The sequence below is a fragment of the Ovis aries genome, chromosome 1 (genome assembly GCF_016772045.2).
Source record: "Ovis aries strain OAR_USU_Benz2616 breed Rambouillet chromosome 1, ARS-UI_Ramb_v3.0, whole genome shotgun sequence".
Lineage (NCBI taxonomy): Eukaryota > Metazoa > Chordata > Mammalia > Artiodactyla > Bovidae > Ovis > Ovis aries.
In genome coordinates, this window is record NC_056054.1 from 106854351 (window position 1) to 106869017 (window position 14667).

General features: G+C 55.7%; 1 protein-coding gene across 5 annotated transcripts; it reads left to right on the top strand.

Annotated features, from left to right (window-relative positions):
- The first annotated feature begins 907 nt into the window (after window positions 1-907).
- Window positions 908-14667, top strand: LRRC71 (leucine rich repeat containing 71). Of its 5 annotated transcripts, none has more exons than XM_027976638.3 (16): window positions 908-1209; window positions 5145-5294; window positions 5599-5724; window positions 5820-5895; window positions 6118-6195; window positions 7979-8047; window positions 8269-8428; window positions 8514-8597; window positions 8692-8781; window positions 9457-9603; window positions 9810-9903; window positions 10242-10330; window positions 11704-11745; window positions 11821-11935; window positions 12296-12417; window positions 12664-14667. In XM_027976638.3, exons 1-16 carry the CDS (start codon window positions 1047-1049, stop codon window positions 12781-12783), a joined length of 1725 nt encoding a protein of 574 aa, XP_027832439.1. In that variant the 5' UTR covers window positions 908-1046; the 3' UTR covers window positions 12784-14667. The 5 variants fall into 5 exon arrangements, with proteins under 5 accessions (XP_027832439.1, XP_027832447.1, XP_027832451.1 ...); XM_027976646.3 differs by having other exon boundaries at window positions 11824-11935; XM_027976650.3 differs by lacking the exon at window positions 11704-11745.

Genomic DNA, 14667 nt, shown 5'->3' on the forward strand with positions numbered 1-14667 from the left:
TGCTAAGATAGATGGGCAAATTGCTCCGAGAGCTACAAGCCTGGGCAGGTCGAAGCCTTTCCCAAAGGGTAGAATTTCTACAGCGGAACAGCACAAAGGCTCAAAGGTGGGAAGGTCTGGGAGTGGGGGTGGGGATGGGGGCATGGAGTGGGCAGGAGAGCAGAGGGGACAGGGAGAGGGTATACTCAGACGGGGGCCCGGTAGGGTCTAGACTACCCGAGGACTTCGAATCCAACTTTCTAGGAAGCGTGACCCGCCTCCTTAACTCAGTGGATCAACTAAGTCCCCAGACCTCCAGCAAGCTAAATATATGGGGTCGAGATTACAAACCAAGAGCCACGCCAACTCGCCAATTCTGCGGGTCTCTCTGGGATTCTTCCACCAAGGGCCGTCTCCTTACAGGAGAGGAGGACGGACCCCGGAGACTGGATCTGTCCCTGCCCGGACTCTTTCCTAGGTTCCTCCGACAGCCATGACCCCTAATACGCTGAGTTGACCCCTGGGTCAGTTTCGCGGATGACTTTGGAAGGCTCCTAGCCCGCCCCCTCAGCCCCACCTCTCCGCCCTGATCTTGCCCTAGCCCCGCCCCCTCCTTTGGTCCGGTCGGGTCCAGTCGGGGATCCACTCGTCTCCCTCCTCCACAGCCCCGCCCAGGTTCTTCTCCTTTCTCACCGCGGCCCTCGCGGGCTCCTCTGCTCTTGTGACCCCCTGCCGCCCAGTCGGGCCCACTGTGCCCTGACTCCGCCCTTCCTGGGTGTCCTCCTCCGTGGCTCCGCCCTCCGGGCCCCGCCTCCTACTAGTGACTCTGTGGTGCCCTCTGGCGGCCTCGCGTGCGCTCCGCGATTGCCCTTTGCCCGCGGGCCGGCCCACCTCGCGCGGTTGTCGTGGAGAGGGACGCGGAGGCGACGCCACCGCAGGCGGGTCCAGCTGGTGCAGGCGGAAATAGAGACCCTTGATTCAGGCACCTCCAAGGCAAACCCCACGGGGTCTGGTCCTGCCTCCTCGCCCCCGTGAGGGTCCCCAGAGTCGCTGCGGACGGCAGAGGCATGTCGGGCGAGGCAAGCGCACCACCCGCGACCTCACCCAGGGCCCCGCGTCCCGGGATCCAGAAATCATCGGGTGCAGTGACCAAGAAGGGGGATCGCGCGGCCAAGGAGAAGCCGGCGACCGTTCTGCCGCCGGTGGGCGAGGAGGAGCCCAAAAACCCCGGTACGCTGGTGACGGGGTTGGGGGGCTAGGCCTCTAGGCTTCGGCTCCACGCACTCCCACCAGCCCCTCGTCCCTCGGATTAGCCAGACTGGATGGGGCGTCGTCGTTGCGTCAGGCACTAGCGGGCGAAGTAGTAGTAATATACTACCAAATACTGGCAGATAATAATAGAATTTCTAGTGCTAAGGAGGGCTGTGTGGAAAAGGACTCCACAGGCGGAAGTTCGGTTCAGTTCAGTTCAGTTCAGTCGCTCAGTCGTGTCTGACTCTTTGCGACCCCATGAATCGCAGCACGCCAGGCCTCCCTGTCCATCACCAACTCCCGGAGTTCACTCAGATTCATGTCCATCGAGTCAGTGATGCCATCCAGCCATCTCATCTTCTGTCGTCCCCTTCTCCTCCTGCCCCCAATCCCTCCCAGCATCAAAGTCTTTTCCAATGAGTCAACTCTTCACATGAGGTGGCCAAAGTACTGGAGTTTCAGCTTTAGCATCATTCCCTCCAAAGAAATCCCAGGGCTGATCTCCTTCAGGAGTTTGGTATGTGAATGTAAATAGCTCCTGGCACGTGGTAAGAGTGTTGTAAGTGGTCACACTATTGGGTATTCACATGTTATTAGGCTTGTTTCTTCTCTGTACTGTGGAGTCCTGCCCTGCCTATTGTGAGGAGGCACAATAGAGTTGATGGTGAGAGTATTTTTATAAACTGCAAATTCACTTGTTCACTCAACAAACATACATTGCACACCCATTTCAAGCGCCCTGCTCCATCCTGGGATATGAATCACAGTTTCAGTCCCAGCACAGTTCCAGCACAGTTCCTACAACCCAGTTTGGCAGATGTTTGTATTGAACTTGATCTTAAAGAACCCACACTGGTTTGGGATGCTGACAAATAAAATAAGATGTGCCAATTTGTATGAGAGAAGAGGGTCCAGGGAGTGATGGGAAGATGCAGGGGCACTGCCAAGAGTGACTTTGAGTTTTATAGACATTTATTCCAACAATTACGTTTTTGAAGTCTGCTCTGTAGCCAGGTCCGATAGAGACAGAATGAGATGGACACAGTCCAGCTGGAATGGAATATACATTCTCTAGGAATCAAACATCATTGGAAAAGTATGCATATGAGTGTGGCTTTTTGTGTTGCAAGTGATAGAACCCCAACCCAAACTAATTATCCACAAAGGGGAATTGATTGGAAGCCTTCTTGATTCAAACCACCACTTTGCATTGAAGACAGACAGGAACTTGCGATCTCTGGACTCACAGAAAAACAACTTGGAGAAAACGCTCTGATATCAGACCTTGGTCAGGTGCCATCTCCTTGTCAGTGCTGGTGGCTGTGGGAGGGGAGCTATAGGAGCTGGAGAAAGAGCATTTTCTAGAAGGAAAAACAAGACAGTTTAGAATCTCCTATAGATATGAACCCAGCCACATCTCACACACACCCACCCACCCCCCCACACACACACACATACACACCCCACTCTGGCTGCTGTGTGGGAAATGGAGTAGCAGAGGGAGGGAATGGGGGCAGGGAGATGAGTTACGAGGCATTTTAATAGCCCAGGTGAGGAAGGTGATGGGGAGCTGGGTTAGGCTTCTTGGAAAAATACTTCCATGGTAGAAAAAGAGTAGGTGAATTAGTGGATGGTGGGGGGAGGGGAAGTGAGGGAGGCAGCAAGAATGATTCCATGTTTCTGTACTGGACGTGGGATGGGTTAAAGGGCCATCCATGGAGACAGGCATGCATGAAGGAAGAACCTGTGAGAGATTTCCAAGGGTTTGGTGTTGGCTGAGCAGCTGGATGGAAGGGTCTGGAGCAGTGAGATGATGTCAGGTCTGGAGATGTGAATTGGGAGGCGCTGATGTTTGGGTGCATTTAAACCCTGGGGATAAAACAGATTCCCCTGGGAAGGGAGGGAGTGGAGCCAGAGACAGGAAAGGGCTCAGAACCCAGCCTCAGGGATCTTAGAGGAGGAGGAGCTGACAGAGGAGCCAGAGAGGTCAGGCAGAAAGGGAGTGATAACAGGACATGGCCACATGGTCACAGAAGCTTTAGCAGGGGCACTGTGGCCACATGGGGCACTGTGGCAGGGTTCATATAGGGCAGAGAGTGAAGGCAGATGCAGGAAGGTTTACAGATTTAGAGAAAACCCCATCTGGTGGCTTCCTTTCAAGAAGCTATGAGGTAAGCTCACAGTGAGCATGAGGAGGGAGTGTGAGAGGGGAGGGAAGTAGGAGCAAGGCCCTTTCAGGGCTCTGCTGCTCACTGAGTGGCTGCTAGCTGAAGCCCAGATGTGGAATATTTCCATCATCAGGGGCATGCTGTTCTAGAACGGGGTTCTCGGGTGCTCTCCTTGGTCCATCTTTGGCGTCATCTGTGAACTTGTTAGGGCTTCCCAGGTGGCTCAGTGGGTAAAAAATGCACCTGCCCATGCAGGAGACACACAAGACTGGGTTCAATCCCTGGGTCAGGAAGATCCCCTGAAGGAGGGCCTGACAACTCACTCCAGTACTCTTGCCTGGAGAATCCGCATGGACAGAGGAGCCTGGCGGGCTACAGTCCATGGGGTCACAAAGAGTTGGACATGCACAGTGAGCTTGTTGGAAATGCAGATTCATGGACTCTGCTTAGACTATGGGATCAGAATCCAGGAGGGATGGGGCTCAGGAAATTCTTAACAGGCTTTCCTGATGATTCTTACAGACAGATGTTAAAATTTGAGAATCTCTGTTTAGAGAAGATGGTGTGAGTGAAGCAAGGAAGGATGGAGGGGTTCTCCCAGTAGAGAGAGGAGCTTGGGAAAGCAGGCCCGTGCAGGAGTCAGCTGTACAAGGGGCTTCCCCTCACCTCCCAGTGCCTCCTCTCATTTGCCCTCCCCGTGCTGAGCACATAATCTCCCAGTGGCCCACACCCTGCGCGCAGCCTCCCCGCTGTCAGCTGCAGGAATTCTCTTCTCTGGGCACAGCCCCTGCAGCCTGTGGCCTGGGTGATGTTGCTGCAGAGTTTCCAGGCTGCCTTTCAGGCTGGCATCAAGCCCACCCTCTGCCTCCAGAGTCTCCCCTTTGCTGGGACACCCCTTCCCATCTAAAGGAACCACTTCTTGCTGGGAGGCCCATGTAGGAGCAGAGAAGAGCAGGCATCTTTGGGTACTGACACCTCAGGCCTGCAGACCCCTCTGGATGGGAAGTGCTGGGCATCTGCCTGAATTACTACAACTCCTGAATGAGTTAAGATTTCCAAAGCACTTAGAACAGTGTGGGACAGGAGTAGGGGCTCTATCCATGTTTCTTAAATAGAGCCTACCGCCCTGCTTGGCCTCAGTCTGCGCGTCAGGTGGGGGGAGTAGGGGTGGGGGAGTGGGGTGGGGAGATGGAGAGGTCCTTGTGGGTTCCTTCCTTTTCTCACATCAGGTCTGGGCCTTCTTTCCTCGCGTGGCCCTGGGCAGTCCCCACAAGGAAGGAACAGGGGAGGTGGCTGGGCTCGGGAGGCAGAGGTCCCCTCCCCCCAACCCCAGGGAGCGGAGAGCCGGAGTTCTGGAAGCGGCCTTGACCCACGGGGTGGGAGGAGGAGCCGAGGCGCCCGCCTTGTCGACATTCCAAGCCCGTTAGTCCCTTCTTCCAGGTCTCGATTTCCCAGTTTCCTGCCAAGTGTTTTCAGTGTCGGTCTCTAGAACGCATCTTACATGTTAAAAATGGCCGTAAGGATGTCTGCCTCTATGGAGGGGCTCCAGGCCGCCCCGAGGCCAGAAGCCCCGCGCAGGCGAGCGTGGGAACGCGGCGCTGGGCCCGGATCCCAGGCCGGAGGGGGCGCGGGGCTGGGTGGGGCGTCCTCTGGTCTCTGCTGCCCTCTGGTGGCGGCCTTGGGCTCCAGCTGGCGAGCTCCGCGCGGCTCGGCCCTTTCCCGCCCACTCTCGCCCCGCCCCGGCAGAGGAGTACCAGTGCACCGGCATCCTCGAGGTGGATTTCGCTGAGCTCTGCACGCGGTGGGGCTACACGGACTTCCCCAAAGTGGTCACCCGACCCCGCCCGCAGCCGACCTTCGCCCCCTCGGCCTCTACGTCGGAGAAGCCCACAGTAGGTGAGTGACAGCGGAGCCGCCAGGGTGTCTGCCAGGGCCACCGCGGCCATCCCCAGCCTCCCATCGCACGGCGGGCGGAACGGCGGGGACGCAGGGCATTGTGCGTGTGACTGAGGGGGGTGGAATTCAAGGGGGTGGGTGGGGAGGCAGGTGTGGGGGGTTGTTGCGGGGGCTCTCCTGTCTCTCCGTGGGGGCTGTCCCGGCCTCTCTTGCACCCGTAGGTTGGCCGGATCGTGGGGCCCGGGGCGGTGACTCTATCCTCTCCCTCCTTCCCTGGCTCCTCGCATCCCTCCCTGCCTTCCAGATGACCAGCGTTTGTCGGGGTCCTGCAGCCTCAACAGCCTGGAGAGCAAATACGTGTTCTTCCGGCCCACCATCCAGGTGGAGCTGGAGCCGGAGGACAAGTCCGTGAAGGAAATCTACATTCGCGGTGAGGCCTCCTCCGCGCACTGCCCCTCCCACCCGCCGTCCCCCACCCCACCTTACCCCTCCGGCCAGAGGTGCCTTCCTTCTCTCCTTCCGCAGGTTGGAAGGTTGAGGAGCGGATCCTGGGTATCTTCTCGAAGTGTCTGCCCTCCCTCAGCCAGCTGCAGGCCATCAAGTGAGGGGGCATAGGGGTAGGGGACCGGGGCTGCGGAAGGGGCAGGAGGCCAGTGGGGGCGTCAGGCTCCTATGGGAGAAAGAACGGAAGGGGCATGGAAGACCCTGGGGAGTTGAGGGAAGAGGGGAATGAGGAAGGGTGTGGCTGGGTTATCACAGCGGCTGGGAAGGACAAATGGGAAGGAGGTGATGCTCCAGCTGCGATTCACCGTTTCGTTTCCAGCTTGTGGAAGGTGGGGCTGACTGATAAGACCCTGACTACCTTCGTCGCCCTCTTGCCTCTCTGCTCATCCACGCTCAGGTCAGCAGAGGGGAACAGGCAAGCCGGGAGGAGACCTGGGTAGACGGGCTGGCTGGGTGGTCCAAAGGGAGCAGTTTGGGAACAAGGGGGACAAGTTCCAGCTCCTGTGGCCTGGGCTGGCATCCCTGTGGAGAGGGTGCTGCTAGTGTCTGTGGGGGTTCTGAAGTTCCCATCTGACAAGCTGTAGAGTCCCCTTTTCTGTCTACACCAGCACCTAAAGAGCCTACCTTTGGGGCCTCATTTCATCTCCTGTTCATCAGTCCTGCCTCCCTGGTTCCTCACTGCCTGGGCTCTGACGCTGAACCAGGGACTGGTTCTTCTCCTACAGGAACTAGCAGTCCTGTGAGGGAGGGAAAAGGGCATAGCAAAGAATACTGCAGGGCAGTGTGGGGACTGTAGTGGTGGATATTTTATGGGAGACATGGAAGGCTGCCTGGAGGAGGCGGTTACTAAGCTGAGCCTTGAAGGAGGAATAGGAAGAGGCCAGGCAGGGAACCTGAAGGGGCATTCCTGTATAGGAGGGAGTCAGAGCCAAGTGTGAAGTAATGACTACAGGCATGGTTGTTGTAGAAAGAACACAGCTGATTTGGCTGCTCTTTACTGAGGCTCCCCTTGCACCCTTGACTTCTGCTTTACAGACCTTCCCACCATCACTGGCTGGCCTCCCCACTTGTCTTCCGTGGATGGAAGGGATGCTTCTTGAGGGCAGGGCTTTTGTCTCCTTCAGCTGGAGCTCTTTGTTCATTCTATCAGGGTAATTAGAAACAATTTAGCCAGCAAGAAAAAAAAAAACAAAACTATTGAATTCATCTTAATATGTAAAAATAAGTCAGATCAACATAATAAAATAATAAAAAATAAATGCAATCAGGTTCAGATGCTAGATGAGCCAGGCTGAAATGTTGGGCAGACATGAAAGAATTTTTTTTTTTTTCCATGGGAGAAATTTTTTAACAGAGAAATTTACAGCCATTAGTTCCTTGTTTGTTGTGACTTGGAAAAAGACCTCCAACATGTCAATACTGTTGGAGAAGCCACTGCCCTGTGGAGGGGTCATGTAATGGGTAACTGTTGCTGTGTAACAAGTTACCGCAAATTATAGTGGCTTAAAACAACAAACGTTTATTATCTTACAGTTTCTGTGAGTTAAATCCAGGTGTAGGTTAGCTGGCGCCTTTGGCTCAGGGTCTCAGTGGGGTTGCAGTAAGGCTGTTGGCTGGGGTTGCCGTCATTCTGGGGGGTGCAGGGTGGTGGTGGTGGAGCATTGGGAACCAAGCTCACTTACATAGCAGCTGATTGGCTGCAGTGCCTCCACTTGTGAGCCTTCCCTAGGTCATCTGGGTGTTCTCACCACCCGGCAGCTAGTACCAGAGAGCACCCCAGCTGGAAACCACAGCCTTTTTGTAACCTAAACTTGAAAGTGACCTCTCATCGCTTTGCCCTTTGCTTATTCATTAGAAGTGAGTCACTAGGTCAGCCACACTCAAGGGGAGAGGGTTACACTGGGGCATGGATACCAAGAAGTGGGGATCACTGGGGTCATCTGAGGGGCTCCTGTACCATCTTAGAGGCTCCTGTCACTAACTCTGGAGAGCAGCCCCTTCACATGGCACACTTCTGGATTTCTAGTCTGGAGAAGGGTCACAGATAATTTCCTGTGTCAGGGAGCTGGGGGGTGGGGCATGTTCCCAAGCTGCTCGCCAGAACCCCACCCTCCCTCTGTCCCCTCCCCTCACCTGGCCTCAGTGGTGTCTCTTGGGTCTCAGATCTCCCCCACCCTCAGGAAGGTGTCTCTGGAGGGGAACCCACTGCCGGAGCAGTCCTACCACAAGCTCATGGCAGCAGACAGCACGTGAGACTCCTTCCCCTCACCCCCTTTCTCTGGGCTCATCCCCCATCCCGTCATCCTTGGTTCCCACCCTGCCTTGTCCCTCTAGCACCTCCCCAAGAACCCTCAGTTCCTCCACCCTCAGACCCGAATGGCCCTCCTCATGCCCCCAAGTTTTCCGAGGTTACCGAACCGCCCAGGATCCCAGATTTCCCGAGACCCGCCTTCTCCCTCCCGTTGCCCAGGATCACGCATTTGTCTCTGCGGAACAACAACATCGACGACCACGGGGCGCAGCTCCTGGGTCAGGCTCTGTCTACGCTGCACAGCTGCAACCGGACCCTGGTCTCGCTCAACCTGGGCTTCAACCACATCGGGGACGAGGGCGCGGGCTACATCGCAGATGTGCGTGCGCAGCGGGCAGGGTCCCACGCGAGCTGCGGCACCCGGGGCCAGCCGGCTGGCTCACTGCCCCTCCCCACCCCTGCAGGGCCTCCGGCTCAATCGCTCCCTGCTCTGGCTGTCCCTGGCCCACAACCGCATCCAGGACAAGGGCGCCCTGAAGCTGGCTGAGGTAGGTGTGCGGGATAGGCGGGGCCAGGGAGAGACCCCCGGCTCCCAGTCCCCGCTCCCCGGATGGCTGATGGCGAGGTGCCGTCCCACCCCAGGTCCTGCGCCCCTTTGAGCTGACACATACCGAGGTGGTGGAGCGCCGGCGCCTCCTGCTGGAGAAAGGTTCGCAGGAGCGCTCGCGATCGGTGAGGAGCGCCCCGAGCCGGAGAGCTGAACCGCTTCTCAGGTCGGCCGCTTTCAGACGGCTGGACGTGTCCTAACCCATCTTCTCTTCCTATGTTGTGACCGTTTTTCTCTCCGACCTCAGCACACATCCAACAAAAGTTTGGTCTCTAACTGCAGAGCCACTCCGCTGAGGGCAGAGTGTGTTGGTTAAGAGAAAGGACTAGATTTATAGACCGCAGGGACTTGGAATCTGGCTCATCCACAAAACAGCTTGAGACCTTGGGCGTGTGACTGAACCTCTCGGGGCCCCAGTTTCCTCATCTGTAAAATGGGGATAACTGTGTCTACTTCATAGGATTGTTGAGAGGATTAAATGAATAAATTCAGCTAATGCACTTGGAAAAGCGCCTAGCACTTAGTTTAAAATGTTAGCTACAGTTTTCTCCCCTCAGTATGAGTCGAAATGCCTTTCCTACCCTCCCACCCCCACCCCCAAACTCATCCCAGGATCCCTCTGCTATTTGTCCCCAAAATGCCCTGTAAGAGTCCCAAACAAATTATGTTAGCATTTAAGCAGGGAGATTTGGATGGGGATGCTGCCAGCCTGATTGCCACCCAGGCATGAGGGAAGGGACACTGCCTTCTTCCTCTTCCATCCTCCCCCCCCCCGCCCCGCCCCCAATTTGTGAGCACAGCCTTCCACCTCTCGGCATGGGGACTCCAAAACAGAGCGTGACAAGAATCAGCTGATGGGGGTCAGCAGTTTTGCATTGGTGGAGAAGGACAAGACGCAGACAGTGAAGACACCCAAGGGTCTGGGCAAGAAAAAGGAGAAGTCAGGGGTAGGTGTGCTGGGTGGGGGCAGCAGAGTCTTGGGCGCTGGACGAATAGGGGAGGAAGCTTCCCTTGATAAACAAGTGGGGTGGAGGCTGGAAGGTCTTTGAAGGTCCATCTCAGGCCCAGAGTCCTAGTGCCGACCGCTTCCCATATCTGCTTCCCATCCCCCAGAGAGGCAGGACTCTCATCTCTCTTCTTACCTCCTCCACAGGAAGTGGTGAAGAAAGAGGAGAAGTCAGGGCCTGGGCAGTCACCTACACAAGGAACCCCTAAGAAAGAAGACTCCGCAAAGGCAGGCAAGGGGAGTAAGTGCTGGCACCGCCTGCAGGTTGTGGATGAAGGCGCAGCCCTGGGCAGGAGGAGCCGCCTGCCCTGAGCTAGCCTTCTTGTGGATGCTGTTGGAAACCCCAACCAGCCCCACTCACTGCACTCCACACTGGTTCCCTGGGCTGGACCCCTGTGGCTCCGCTCTCGGAGGAGGAATCCCCCACCCTGCCTGGCTGGAGCCCCCCTCCAGCTCTATTTCTACTGTACCCGAGCCCACAGTGCGAGGAGACCCTTTCCTCGCCCCAGCCTTTCTCTGGGGAAACTGGGTGGTGGCAGAGGTCTGCCCTGTGCATTCTGGCTCCTCTTCCTACTCTAGAAGTAACCATCCCTGAGCAGAAACTAAGCAAGGGAAAGGGGGCCAAGACTGGGAGCAAAGAGAAGCGCAGCATCCTCATGGAGTCTGAGGTAGGCTGGGAGAAGTGGGGTGGGGAGCACGTCCCCGGGGTCCAGGCCCCCAGCCCCTCCTGGGAAGGAGTCTCCAGTCCTGTCCTGTGGCAGCAGCCACTTCTCCTGGCATTGCGCCCTCGATCCTGCCTGCTTCCTATCCCAGCCTGGGCTTGCAGGGGGTAACAGAGCTCAGTGCCCCTCACCTTCTATTAGGAGCCCCATTTTTGATCCTTGCCTCCAGTCTGCTCCCCAAATGCCATCTGTTCATCTCCACCACACCCACAGTTGCAGAGGGGACAGAGCCCTTTGGCCCTGCCAGCAGCTCCCCGGTGAGGGGCAGGGTGTTTTCCTGGTTGTGGCACTGCCTTCACAGCAACTTGAGACCCTCCCCTTTGCCCTTGCAGCCTCCCTTTCCTCTTTCAACATGGACCAACTTGTCCCTTGCTTTGAAAACCTTCCTGGACTACTGACTCCGTAGCGCCTGCCCCCCACAGTGGAGTCAGCTGCCCAAGGGCTATGTGCACTTACGCAGTCACACATGGGCTATTGTGCTTTGCTTTACTGTGATTCAGATACTGCATTTTTTAAATTACAAATTGAAGGCTTGTGGCAACCCTGCATTAAGCAAGTACCATTTTTACCCCCAACAGCCCTTGCTCACTTTGTGTCTCTGGGCTACCTTTCAATACTACTTCTCTCAGTATTTCAGGTTTTTTCCATTATTATTACAGTTATGGTCATCAGTGAACTTTGATATTACTACCCTGCTTCTCTGAAGGCTCAGATGATGGTTAGATTTTTTTTTTTTTTAAAGCAAGGGTATTTTAAAATTAAGGTATATACCTTGCTTTTTTTTTAGACATAATGCCATTGCACATTTAGACTGTAATATAAACGTAACTTTTATATGCACTGGGAAGCCACTTTATTGGAACCGAACCCACATCTCTGATGTATGCCTGTGTTCCAAGACCTCCCCACCCTAGGCAGGGAGCAGCTGCTGTTTCTCCCCAGGATGATTGCATTTCCCTCTCATCCTGCCTTCAGCGCCATCTCCCTGCAGTCCTTTATCCTCACTGATCTCCCTATTAGAAAATCTTGAACTTGAATGCCAACACTACTTCACACCTCTGCACCTGTTGGCACTTTCCCCTCTTCCTTTCTAAGGACCACACACGACCAAGACGCCAGCTCCCAGGCCATCTCCTGCAGGATAGACTGCTCCCAAGCCTGGCTAGCTGTCCCTCCCGTCTGCCCCGCCCCCACCCCCTGCCCAGTTCTGCTCCCCTCTGTCAGCTCCAGCACCATACTGCATTAGTCTCAACTCTCTGGCTTCCCCGCACAGAGCTGCTTCTTGAGGGTATGGGCTTAATTTATCTTTGTATCTCCAGCACTCGGGACAAAGCCTGGACTATAACCGGCCCTCAAAACATGTATGTTGAATGAATGAATGAATGGCCTGTTGACCAGCTCCCCTCTCCTCTGCTGCAATTAGTATTCTGCCTTAGCAGCTGGTTGGGGAAGGTGCTGAGATGGTCAACCCGCTCCTGGAGCCTGTGGAGCACCGCGATGGCAAAGTTTTCATGCCTGGGAACAAGATCCTCTTGCACCTCAATCTTCTCCGTACGTTTGCCAGTGCCCCCTGCTTTCCTCAGGAGGCTGGCTGGTCCCCCGGCGGCCACTAGGTGGCCCCATGGAGCTCCATGGGGCAGAACCTGGTTCTCCAGTGGCTGGGCATCACCTGAAGGCCCTCTTGCATGGGGCTTTGGGGCGGGGGCGGGTCCGGGCTCTGGGTCAGGCAATTAGAGAGCAGAGAGGAGCAAGATGAAAGACTGAGGGAAGTGAGACAAAAAGGAGAGCTCGGGTGAAGGACCAGGTCGGGTGTTAGTCTGGGCGAGTGAGCTGGAGGAGCAAGGGGTTAGTAGGGTGTCCGCAAGGAGGTGATTGGTGCCCCGAGGCCACCTCGTCTACTCCTTCCGCCAGGAAACCGCATCACAGAGGTGGGGCTGGAGGCCTTCCTCACCGTGGTGCAGTACCAGGCGCAATTCGCCAAATCCAAGAGCGCGTCCAAGGGCCCCGTGGGGCTGCTGTGGCTGTCCCTGGCGGTGAGTCCCCATCAACCTCTCCTGCTCTCTGTTCCCAAGGCAGGCCCTGTAGCTTCCCTGTCCTTTCATCACTACACAGCCTTCATCCCTCTCGCCCTGAGATCGGCAGTCAGGCTCCTTTTCGCCTTTTTTTCCGTGCCCCTCGCCCCCAGCCCCTAACCCACCTTATCCTAGGAGATGATTTTTCCTCGGATGATTCACCTTCATTGCTTTTGTTAGCTATCAGCATGCCCTTTCTTCTTTCAGAAAAACTGCTTCTCCCCACAATGTCCTACGTACACTATGATCCAGGAGTTGATGCTGCCAAGGGACCCCATCAGTAAATGCAAGCACAAAGAGGAGGAGCCCGTGGCTTCTTGCACCTAGCCCCACCCTCTGCTTTTCCCGAGAGATTCTGGGCCCCGGAAGTGCCTCCTTTCCACGAGTGGGCTGGACCTCCCTGGGGAAAGCTCAGATCATTAACAAAGTCTATTGCTGTACTTCTTTCCTTGAGGTTGTCTGAAAGCTCTGTCCCAGAACTGCTCAGAATATTTAGACTTTATGCCTGTTGAAAGTGTGTTAATATGGCCAGAAATGGCCAAATCGCTTTATGGTTCTGGTGGGGGTTGATCTCAGCCCCTTTGCTTGTGGCGGGCCAGGGGCATTGCTCTCCCACCTCCTCAGGACCTAGTTCTTGCTTGCCCAGCCTACAGTCACCCCCTCCTCCATCACCAGAGGACATGTGATATGCCAGGGTTTGCAGTGTCTCTGGACTTAAGAGGCAGAAGGAAAAGTCTTGGGAGAGCAGCCAACAGGCACAGTGGGAGGGAAGAGTGGGTGGGCAGAAGCATGGAGCCCAGGCTCCACCATTCCACTTTCTCAGACCCCGTCCCCCTCTGGACGGGTTTGGAGAGGCAAGGGCGCAGCTTATGAAAGCATGCTGAGCTAGTGCGCTGCTCTGTTTGGAGAGGGTGCCGAGTCCCTCATCACGTCTGTAGCAGAGGCGGAGCGCTGAACGTGGACCCTGACAACACTGCCCACTGCTGCCAGCAACCTGAAACCAGAGCCACCCAGACGGTGCCGGGGCAGGAGAGGCGGGGGCCCTGACTGCACCCTTCAGTGCTGCATCCACCGCGATGGCCTGACCATGCCTCCGGAGCCCAGGGCTGGCTTCTGGGGAGCTGACGTTCACTCTTCCGGGAGCTGCCTGAGAAGTGTCCTTCTTCACCTCTGAGCACGTCTAACCTGGTCACATCCTCTCGACCCCCACTCCGCTTTCCATTGCCTCAACAGAGATCTGCTCTCTGTGAGGCTCTGTGGCCCCCACAGTCCCCTCTCTGCCTCCAGCCGCCAGCACTGCTGCTTGGCCCCTTGGCAGCTGGCTGCTGAAGGGAGCAGGGTGCAGGAGCAGCTCTTTGAATCTGCAACGCTGAGGACATCACAGGTGCTTGGCAATGACCTGTCATCCCAGCCTCTCCTGTGCGTAGCATGAGACACTTATCTCAGTTTAAACACTGAGGTAAGTCTGAAGCCTTCTAAAGCTTGCGTGGAGCCTTACAGCCCATGTCCTCATCCCTACACTTTGTCAAGAATGGGTCACGTGTTCATTCTGATGCCCAACCAGACCGTAAGCTCCTGAGGTCAGCACTCAGCATTATGCTGGGTTTAGGAGGTAAAAAAACAGAGGGGAAAGAGAATCTGTCCCTTAGTCCAACAATGAGAGCAAAGAGAGGAGGTCTGAATGCTTACAGTCCTGGGGGCGTGGCTGTGTTTGAGCTGCTTCTGGAGGGTGTCAGAGCCTGCCAGAGGACTCGGACAGCATCTGGCCAGGCCTCTGAGATGACCCTCCCGTGTGTGTTGCCTTTAAAGTCCTAAAGCTCACTGAGGGCAGCCCATGAGGGCTCTTGACTCTGGGACCACTGCTGCTTTGTGTGTGTGTGTTTAAACTGAGATAAGTGTCTTTGTATGTCTTAGCTGTGGGGGCTGTATCACTTGGTTTGCCCAACTGAAGTTCAGGAAGTGTGCCCTGGAGCTTCGGGAGAGAATATGGCAAGGCCTGGGTCTGGGGGCTGCGTTCCATTCCTTCTATCCAATGCTAACCAGTCTCAGAGGGAATAACTACAGTATCTTTGATCACAGTGGTTCCAAGAATCACACACATACCACCACAGTTGAAGAATATTTAACTTTTCTTAAAAAAAAAAGAAAAAAAAAAAAACTTAACCATGAGAGGAAGAAAATAAAAGAGTATACATTATTTTAACAGCAAAA

Coding starts and splice junctions, on each gene's coding strand:
- LRRC71 (XM_027976638.3), top strand. CDS start 1,047: ATGTCGGGCGAGGCAAGCGCACCACCCGCGACCTCACCCAGGGCCCCG. Junction 11,936..12,295: donor CTTGCACCTCAATCTTCTCC/GTACGTTTGCCA, acceptor TCCTTCCGCCAG/GAAACCGCATCACAGAGGTG. Junction 12,418..12,663: donor TGCTGTGGCTGTCCCTGGCG/GTGAGTCCCCAT, acceptor TTCTTCTTTCAG/AAAAACTGCTTCTCCCCACA.